The sequence below is a fragment of the Dendrobium catenatum genome, unplaced genomic scaffold, assembly GCF_001605985.2.
Source record: "Dendrobium catenatum unplaced genomic scaffold, ASM160598v2 original_scaffold_124210, whole genome shotgun sequence".
In the NCBI taxonomy this organism is placed as follows: Eukaryota; Viridiplantae; Streptophyta; class Magnoliopsida; order Asparagales; family Orchidaceae; genus Dendrobium; species Dendrobium catenatum.
In genome coordinates this window covers 80,172-89,061 of record NW_021442645.1, presented here as the reverse complement: position 1 = coordinate 89,061, position 8,890 = coordinate 80,172, and the positions used below count along the sequence as shown (strand labels likewise).

Below are 8,890 nucleotides of genomic sequence, written 5' to 3'. Positions count from 1 at the left end.
TTAGACTTTAAGGTCCCTCTGGCACTTACAGAAGCAACCAGCATCCTACCAAACCTTATCTTAGTTTAATCTAATACTTTAAAGGATTAGGATCTAACTAAAGGAAACAATTTTCAGGATTTAGGCCCCTCAAGATTTCCGAAATCTGTATTTACATGATTTATGAAATCCTACTTAAATCAAATCCTGGGTGCTACCAAACATCCCCGAATAGTAAATGTATTAGATTCATCCTATATTATGAAAGGTTGAGGTATACCGAAAAAGATTTTGTTAGAAAATATTCAAAATAATTTTTTATTTATTTAATGAGAATTTAACTCTTATATAATAGAACATAATAGAGAAAAAAAAATTCATGTAGCAGATCCCATATAATGGGATAAAAAATTATTGTTGTGAGGCTTTCGTATAATATAGCAAAGCATATGAGCAATAGAACTATATGAATGCAGCCAAAATTATAGGGTGATTCATCAACTATTTCCATATATAGATGAAAAAGTTTGGTTGCTTTGTAATAATAAGAGGGTTGGTGGTAGTGGTGCAAGTGATGAGTTGTAAGATAAGTCTGATAAGGCCAATTTGGGTCAGAAGCACTAAGTATATACTGTTCGTTTGGATGGAACTGGCAATTGATAATTGGAACGATAAGATGACTCATTAGTTAATATGGCCAAACCCCGAAGAGTGCTAAAGCATTATAGCATGTCTATGGATACTTCTTCTTGTCTTAAGATTACAATAATTAATTAACTTTTATATTACAATTATTCTGAAAATCAGTATGATAGTTTTAATTTTTTATGTTGATCAAATTTTAATAAATAGAACATCATTTTTTTTATTCATGATGTTGTATTTTTTATGTTAAAAATTTTAACTTTTAATTTTTTTCGATCATGGAGCCTATTTTTCCCGCAACTCAAGTTATACTTGCCTTCCATCCCGAGGGGATCTAAGGCCTCAATGCAGGCTGCTAGTAACTTCAAAGTTCTCGCCTGTCATAGATCTCTCTATTCAAGGCTCACTAATTGACTGACTTATGCCTATTCACCAACAAATACCCGACATTATTGAACTTGCCCGGAGGCAGATAATTAATGTCAAGCAAGGCAATCTCCCATCAAGTCAGAGTGTGACACGTGCCTAAGATAGTATATACTAAGAGTCATTAATCTATGCATTTTTTATTCATTTTATTCAATGTGGTTTTATCTATAGCCCTTGGATCCCTATCAATAAAAGGTAAAGATGAATATTTTGGATCTTTATTGCATCTTTGACATCCATTGGCACTTATACTACATTTATTTGAGTTATCATGGTACATCTTCTCTCTCTTGTTCTCTCTCTCTCTCTCTCTCTCTCTCTCTCTCTCTCTCTCTCTCTCTCTCTCTCTCCATCCTCATAGGTTCTCAAGTGTGCTCATAGAGCACGCTTCTGGTATCACATTTGGAATAAAAAAAATAAAAATTTAAGTAAATTAAAATATATAATAAAATAAAACCCTAATATTTTTAACTATTTTTATGTACATAAGAGATTCTTATTTTAACTTCATACTTATTATTTTGTATAGATTCTATTAAAATTTAAGTAAATTTGTTAGTTTATTTATTTTATTGGAAAAAAAAAAAGATGGTAAACTAATATTAGGAAGGAGATATTCAATATTAGGATTTTTTTGGGGCATTTAAGGCAATTAAGGTAGGGGTATAAACGAGTTGAGTTGAGCTCAAGTCATGCTTAATCAAGCTCGGCTTGTCAACCAAATTGCGAGCTTGAACTTAAGCTTAAATGGCCTGCTTGAGCACGGCTCGTGGTGATGGATGCAAGCTAGCTCACGAGACGACGTAAGTATGACGTTCTCTTTTGCTTCCGATTCCGATTTCGATTTTGGCTTTTGCATCCACGGTTCCACGCTATTTCAAATCCAAACTCCCGCTTTCCTCACCTATGCTTTCACACATACTTCCACCTTCCATGCCTTTCACCATCTGCACGTCATGGTTCTGCCTTCCGCACTTGATCCTGCTCCCGAGCTCACTAGTCGAGCCTTATCAAGCTCGTTATTGAGTTAAGTTCGATCCCACTCAACTCACACCTTTAAATTAAGGCAAACTCAAACACACATCACATATCCATGACTTAAATCTGCCAAAAACCTCTTGGTTGGTAAACAAAACTTCCAACCAACATACCAAGACGAGTTGCTTAATATTAGGATTTTGATAATCACTTCTATGATGTGTTATTTAACCAACACAGGTGGCATTTTTTTAAAACTTATTTTATTTATTAATTTGGATTGAGGAGTTCTTGAAAACCCTAGGGAGTTTTGTCTAGAGGATTTATTTCTTCTTTATATTGTTTTTGCATGGATCATTCAAAAGATTTCCCTCCACTTACTTGAGTTATGGTCATAGATTCTTCATCCGGGAAGTCTTTATCGGGAATGAAAGCTTGGAATGGGTTATTGACAACTCGTCAATCTTCACTCAAAACCATTTTCTATTTCTTTTGTTCCATCTTTAGATAATGTTTCTTATTTTTTCTTAACGAGATGTTCCAGTTGCATCAGAAAAAATGGGGAATGACACTGGTTGGTTATTCCCTAGGTAAGAGACCTTACTTAGAAGCTTTAAGATTTGTTATACTTAAATCTTAAAAGTTGAAAGGTAATATTACTCTTCTTGCATTAAGTGAAAGCTTTTATTGGTGAAATTTTCTTGTCATGAGGAGTATGATTTAGTTTGGTAGGGTAGACCTTGGTTCTTTTTTTGGTAAGCCTTTTATCATTCTGCATTGGTCTCCCTTATTTACAAATACGTAGTAAATACGTAGAACGTAGGCAATGCTTACGCAAAGGGTACTCAATAATCCGTAAGATCCTCTACGTTCGGACTCCGCACAAAATAATTTCCCATTATCCTATGGGGCCATAGGAAGGCCCAAAGGATCTCCATAAACTCTTATTGCTACAGGATTTGAGAAAAATAGCTTCATATTTTCACTTCTTCGCTGAGAATATATTGAATTGCACGCACATGCGACTACTGTTTCAGTTGGAAGTCATCTTGCAATTAAGTGAGATCAGATTTTTATCCACTATGCTAAATTCATTCCTCATAAATTTCTTCGACATAATTTGTTATTGGTTAGCATAATGCTTTTGATTTTGATCGAATTTTGATTTTGAGGAAATTAATTAGTTTTCTCCTATTAAAATTATCAAATTTTCAATATCATTTCATTATTAATTGGACGTGATGATTGTTATTGTCTATTTTCACAAAACCAAATTTTTTGAGCAACTTTGATCTGTTAATTGCAGGAAAAAAGTGACGCATGTACCTTGATTTCCAGCAGCTTCTCCCTCTCCAGCCCTCTTCTCAGCATTAGCCACCTCTAGGCGTAGCTTTTCTACCTTGCGAGCCATCAATATTAGATTTTTTTCTAGTAACTGACCTTGTTCATAATTATCAGCATATTCCTTCTTTTCGTACTCTATAGCATCCCTGTAAATCAACGCATTCCCAAGCTTATCTCCATTTTAAAGTTCAAATAAAATAAGCCGATTTCCCATATCATCCTTGTGCTGAAAAAAGAATAAAGCTAAGGACTTTTTACCATTATGAGGCATCTAATCATTCTACAAAACCTCAATGAATCAACAATTTCTCAGTCGAACCAAATTATAAAGAATAAATATCACAAGAGGACTATACTAATACAAATGTCGTTTTTATTTGCCTAAAGGATTGAGAAATGCAAAGTGGCACCAAAAATATACCTATTGCGCTGCACTTCCTGCTTCATGGCTTCAATTTCAGCTTTAATTGCCAGAGCCCGTTGCAATTCGGCTGAGGCCATCTCCATGTCTTGGGTAAGCATCTGAACTTTGGCTGTAAGATCATTCCGTGCTGCATTCAGCTTTTCTATTTCACCCTGAACCTGCATGAGCTCTGCCCTCATCGCATCAGCAGCACTAAGTTCTGCATTCATCTTCATGGAATTGTCATAAACCTGTTAATTCCATAAGGAGGGTCGCTGTGTATTACAAGAATATGCTTCAAGTTGCACTTCTATATAATGAATGGCCAGATTTATGGCCTAAATGCTAATTCAAGATTTATCAGCAGCAAGCATGACTCCACTTTCATTTCATAAACTCGCTTCATGTAGATTTTTTTTTTAATCGAATGATGCAATTAGCACTTGTTCCACAATGTACATAATTTGGAAATCAACAAGGTTTATGAGGAACCAATGAACACAAACAGATTTCATATATAGGGCTTTCAAAAAATTATCACCTAGTTTTCCCTACGCACAGGTTTTAAATCCTTTTTCCATAGAGCTTAAAATGAATTTAAGCACCAAAACTATCCATCGCTCAAACATCTAAAAATAGAGAACCCCAGAACGAGGAAACAAAAAGAAAAAAGTCAAAAAAAAAAAATATAATTATAACTAATCAAAGAGAAAAGAGATACCTCCCGAAACTCAGCATCTCTCTCAGCCTGCATAGACCCAGCAGCGTGGGAGATGCGCCGGAGCTCGTGATGGAGGACAGCAAGTTCTTGCTCTAGCGCGACGTGAGTAGCCGTCAACCTCTGATTATCGAGAAGCAAGCCCTGTATCTCATGGTACTGATCCGCGAGTTGCTCCTCAATCCACGCCTGCGGAAGCAGCCGCGACCCGCGAAAGCCGCCATTAAAGGGCGGTGAACCGTCACGCATCCCGTCGCTTATAACAGGGTGGCGATGGTGGGTGGCAGATAACTGGGCGAGGCCATGAACCATGAGACTAGGTAGTGAATGTATAGGTGGATGAATCAGAACACGTCATCTCACTTATTTGTTGTGTACCGGGTGACATGGCGTATTCTGATTCTGATTCGTCTTTAAACGATCTAGTGTATGTGCGGACACCAGGCGTCAGGCATCGTTCGGAGGTGAATCAGGATGCGCCACATCATTTTTTTTTTTTTTTGCTGTCTGGATGACATAACGCATTCTGATTCGTCTCTAAGTAATCCTACGTCCGCACAGAATAATTCCTCCTCCCTAAGACAGGAAGGATATCATATCAGTCACCAGTAGTCATTACAAGAACAAACACCATCTCCAAAATGATGAAACCGACACCGATCTCTAAGTACAATCTCCCTTCCATAAATCTTGGATATCATCTTCATCACCAAATGACAATCTTTACACACACGAAGGTTCTTCATGATCCTAAGCGTCGTCCCTCTCTCACATCCAATCAAACCAAACGCAAGAGCCAGCTTCTCACTATGATGATAAAGAGAACTCTCCTTCTCCTCCTCTTCCATATCAATCACCACTTGTTTGATCTTTGGCTTGTACCCTGCCAGCTTCAACTCCCTCTTCATCTCCTCAAGCTTCCCATAAACCTCTGTTTTTCGACGGTGGGAACCATCTCCAGCCATGAATTCATGAACCTCACCCTTTATGTCAATAAAACTACTCCCAGGTGTCTTCTCCACCTTCCTTTCCTTCATAATTCTCCTCACCTCTGCAACTTTTTCCCACATTCCTCTGCCGGCATAGATGTTCGATAGCAGAAAGTAGCGCCCGCTGTTCTCGGGCTCCAACTCGAGCAATTTCTTCCCAACTCTCTCCTAAGAATGCATTTCTATGAATTCTGCAAGCATTGAGCAGTGATCCCCAGACTGCACTGTTTGGCTCCATCGGCATGTTCTTGATCACTTCCTCAGCTTCAGCCAACATTCCTGCTCTGCCATAGAGATCAACCAAGCAACAGTAATGGTGAACGTCTGGCTGAATGTTATAAACCTTCACCATTGATTTGAAATACTTCACTCCTTCATCGACGAGCTTCGAATGGCTACAGGCATTCAGCACCCCAATGAAGGTTACTTCGTTCGGCAAAATTCCAGAAAGCTCCATCATTGAAAAAGCTTGAGTGAATCCTCTCCACGGCAATTGATGGCCAACCCGGTGATCATGGCGCTCCATGTCATTGAGTTCTTTTCCTGCATTAGATCAAATACATTTAAGGCATTCTCCACACAACTGCACCTAAGGTACATATCTATCATCGCTGTGCCAATACGCACTGTGACTGTAAAATCTTTTTTTAGCAGATAATTATCCACCCACCTGCCTTGCTCAATGGCGCCGAGATGAGCACAGATAGAGAAAACGTTCACATAAATACTCTCGTTTGGCTCCATCTTCTCCATCAACATCTTATTGAAAAGTTCCAACGCTTCACTGAAACGATTATTCTGAAAAAGACCATTAATCATGACACTCCAAGAGATAACGCCTTTGCCAGGCATATCATCGAACACCTGTCGGGCGTCATCAAGAAGACCGCATTTCAAATAAGCTCCGAGCATTATATTCCTTGACGCATCGTTGGAGTTGGAAATACTATCAAAAACCAACTTTGCAGATTCTATTAACCGAAAAGAAGCGTATATCCGAACCAAAAAATTCTGAACTGAGACATCCGATGCCTGGGCGAGCTTTAGCGCCATCGCGTGAACCATTTTGCCGAAGGAAAGATCACCAGCATCGGCGGAGGCCTTAAGGATGAGAGCAAGGGTGGTGGCGTCGGGGTGGTGGAGGCGGGAGGACTCTAGGCTTTCCACAAAGAAGGAGAGCGCGGGAATGGTATTCGGAAGGGAAGCGTAGGCGCGGAGGAGGATATTGGCCATAAAGGCCTCGGCTTTGTGGGTTGTGAGGAAGAGGCGGCGAATGTAGGGGAGGGAACCAGAGGGAGAGAGGGCGGGGTTGGAGAGGATGCGGGAGGCGGCGAGGTTGTCGGAGGCGGAGCCGGTGGTGATTGAGAGAGCGTGGATCTGGAGGAAGTGCGGCATGGAGTTGCAGAAGAGGAGGTGGTGGAGGGCAGGATGGCGGGAGACGAGCTCATGTGGGGGCGCCCATGGCGGGGGACTGGGAACGGCCATTTGGAGTTGGCGATGGGAGGAAAACGGTCAGGGAGGCAATATGCTGATTTTCAATAAGTTGCTAGGGGTTTTTGTGGACCTTTATATTCAAAATTAAAAAATAAAATAAATAGGAATATCTGTAAATTTATTTTTTTATAAGGTTTAGAACACATACCAAAAAAATGATGCAAAATTGTTAATGTTAAATATTCGGTTGAGCTATGCATGGGATAAATATGAGGACACAATAGAATTTGATAATAGAAGATATACATCAAAAAAGAGCAAAAGAAAAAGTATGAGTTTAGGGTTTCGTTTGAGACAATTTTTGTATTGAATTTTAAAATAGTTTTATATTATAAAATTTTCTAATTCAAGAATTTTTTATATTGGAAAGTTGTTTTAAAAAGCAACAAAAAAAATGTTCCAAATGAAGCTTATGTTTTTTCTTTTTTTTTTTTTATGCTTTTCTTCAGCTTCGTTTGGGACAATTTTTTTATTGCTTTGTAAAGCTACTTTTTAGTCAAAAAATCTCTTGAAATTGAAAAAATAATAATAATGTAAAGTTGTTCCAAACGAAACCTTCATCAAACTACATGATATTTATAGCATCCTATAAGTTTGAAGAGGCATTTTTTTATGATCTTAATATAAATTGTAGTCTTATTTGTTCACATGTCTCTTATTCTTGAAGGAATCACCTTTCTTTGGTTTAGATATGGCTTGTTATACCTCAAGGGTTGCCAGAAGAATGTGGATTGCTTATATTGGAAATATATAAAGTGTGCATTCCGAGTGTTTGTGAAGTTTTATATCATTTTAACATGAAAATTTATTATGTGCGGCATCCAGATGCATTCAGAGGTCAATTCAGACACGTCACATCACCCAATGCACAGTGCATGAATGACATGATGTATCCAGATTAGCCTCCAAACACGTTCAAATTCTGCACATAATAATCTCACTTTTAACAGAGTGTCATTTATCCTCTACCAACAATGATATTTTACTGCTTTTGGCTCTCAATATGTTTGCTAATCATTCATTTGAGCCATATTTATTTTTTTAGTTGCATAAAGTGGATGGTTGGGTTGATTGGACAACGAATCATTAATATTAGATATTTGCATTTTGTTTAAAAATCTCCAAAAGAATCTACTTGGAAATCCTCCTCGAGTCAGTGTTTCCTCCAATCCAATGAAGAGGTGGCTGAGATTTTCAGTTATTCCAAGCATGGCATGGCAAATCCTTTTTATTTGAGACTTTTTTTTTACTATTTTTCTTTTTAAAGCTCAATCATAATTTTTATATGACTATTTTTTTTTTTTTGAAAATAAAAAACTATTTTCTATAATAATTTTAAAAAAAATTCTTTTCTAAGATAACTTTATAAGACAGTAAGAAAACTATCTTATTTTGCTTTGTGTCAAGGGCGGTATCAACTTCAATTCAGGGGGTAAATTCAATATAAAAATATATAAATATTAAAATAATATAAACATATTAAAAAAGTTGTTTAAAAAAAGTTAAGCAAGAAAAAAGAAGAAAAAAATTGTGTAATAAAATTATCACAAAAGTATAAAAAAAAAATATTAGAACTAAATATAAAGAAGATTTCTAATTAAATAAAAATTTTTATTAAAAAAATATTTTAAAAATTAGTAAAAAAACTATCTCAAATAAAACCTAATTCTAATTGTGCCTAAGAAAGGCCTCAAAGTTTTGATGTCTCGAGTATTTAGGTAATTTTTGAATATACTAATAATACCAAGCTCCACAAATTATATTTAATAATAGTACATAAAATATATGTAAAAGATTTAAAAAAAATAAAGAAAGAAAGAAAGAAACATCTCTTCATTGCACTGTAATCTTAAAGAAGAATCAAGCGAACAAACCACCATTCATCAGCAAAGAAAATTTTTTTTTAGGAAA

The 8,890-nt window shown here is 36.8% G+C and overlaps 3 protein-coding genes across 5 annotated transcripts; all 3 read right to left on the bottom strand.

Annotated features, from left to right (window-relative positions):
- Positions 1–3,262: 3,262 nt before the first annotated feature.
- LOC110092919 (protein FLX-like 1) lies at positions 3,263–4,833 on the bottom strand. 3 transcript variants are annotated; one of them, XM_028692133.1, is made up of 3 exons: positions 4,500–4,833; positions 3,797–4,008; positions 3,263–3,521 (listed from the first exon to the last, which is right to left on the bottom strand). In XM_028692133.1, exons 1-3 carry the CDS (start codon positions 4,806–4,808, stop codon positions 3,293–3,295), a joined length of 750 nt encoding a protein of 249 aa, XP_028547966.1. In that variant the 5' UTR covers positions 4,809–4,833; the 3' UTR covers positions 3,263–3,292. The 3 variants fall into 3 exon arrangements, with proteins under 3 accessions (XP_028547966.1, XP_020673282.1, XP_028547967.1); XM_020817623.2 differs by having other exon boundaries at positions 3,266–3,521; positions 3,797–4,029; XM_028692134.1 differs by having other exon boundaries at positions 3,484–3,601; positions 3,797–4,029.
- Positions 4,834–5,000: 167 nt separating this feature from the next.
- Positions 5,001–7,019, bottom strand: LOC110092916 (pentatricopeptide repeat-containing protein At5g06540). The gene is made up of 2 exons (XM_028692132.1): positions 6,160–7,019; positions 5,001–6,028 (listed from the first exon to the last, which is right to left on the bottom strand). Exons 1-2 carry the CDS (start codon positions 6,968–6,970, stop codon positions 5,496–5,498), a joined length of 1,344 nt encoding a protein of 447 aa, XP_028547965.1. The 5' UTR covers positions 6,971–7,019; the 3' UTR covers positions 5,001–5,495.
- Positions 5,099–5,461, bottom strand: LOC110092918 (pentatricopeptide repeat-containing protein DWY1, chloroplastic-like). The gene has a single exon (XM_028692135.1). It carries the CDS (start codon positions 5,459–5,461, stop codon positions 5,099–5,101), a length of 363 nt encoding a protein of 120 aa, XP_028547968.1.
- Positions 7,020–8,890: the final 1,871 nt, after the last annotated feature.

Excerpts from the sequence above, each read along its gene's own strand:
- LOC110092919 (XM_020817623.2), bottom strand. The coding sequence starts at position 4,808 with ATGGTTCATGGCCTCGCCCAGTTATCTGCCACCCACCATCGCCACCCT. Across the intron at positions 4,030-4,499 it reads GAGATGCTGAGTTTCGGGAG|GTTTATGACAATTCCATGAA; the intron begins GTATCTCTTTTC and ends TGGAATTAACAG. Across the intron at positions 3,522-3,796 it reads CAGGAAGTGCAGCGCAATAG|GGATGCTATAGAGTACGAAA; the intron begins GTATATTTTTGG and ends GTTGATTTACAG.
- LOC110092918 (XM_028692135.1), bottom strand. The coding sequence starts at position 5,461 with ATGGCTGGAGATGGTTCCCACCGTCGAAAAACAGAGGTTTATGGGAAG.
- LOC110092916 (XM_028692132.1), bottom strand. The coding sequence starts at position 6,970 with ATGGCCGTTCCCAGTCCCCCGCCATGGGCGCCCCCACATGAGCTCGTC. Across the intron at positions 6,029-6,159 it reads TCTCGGCGCCATTGAGCAAG|GAAAAGAACTCAATGACATG; the intron begins GCAGGTGGGTGG and ends GATCTAATGCAG.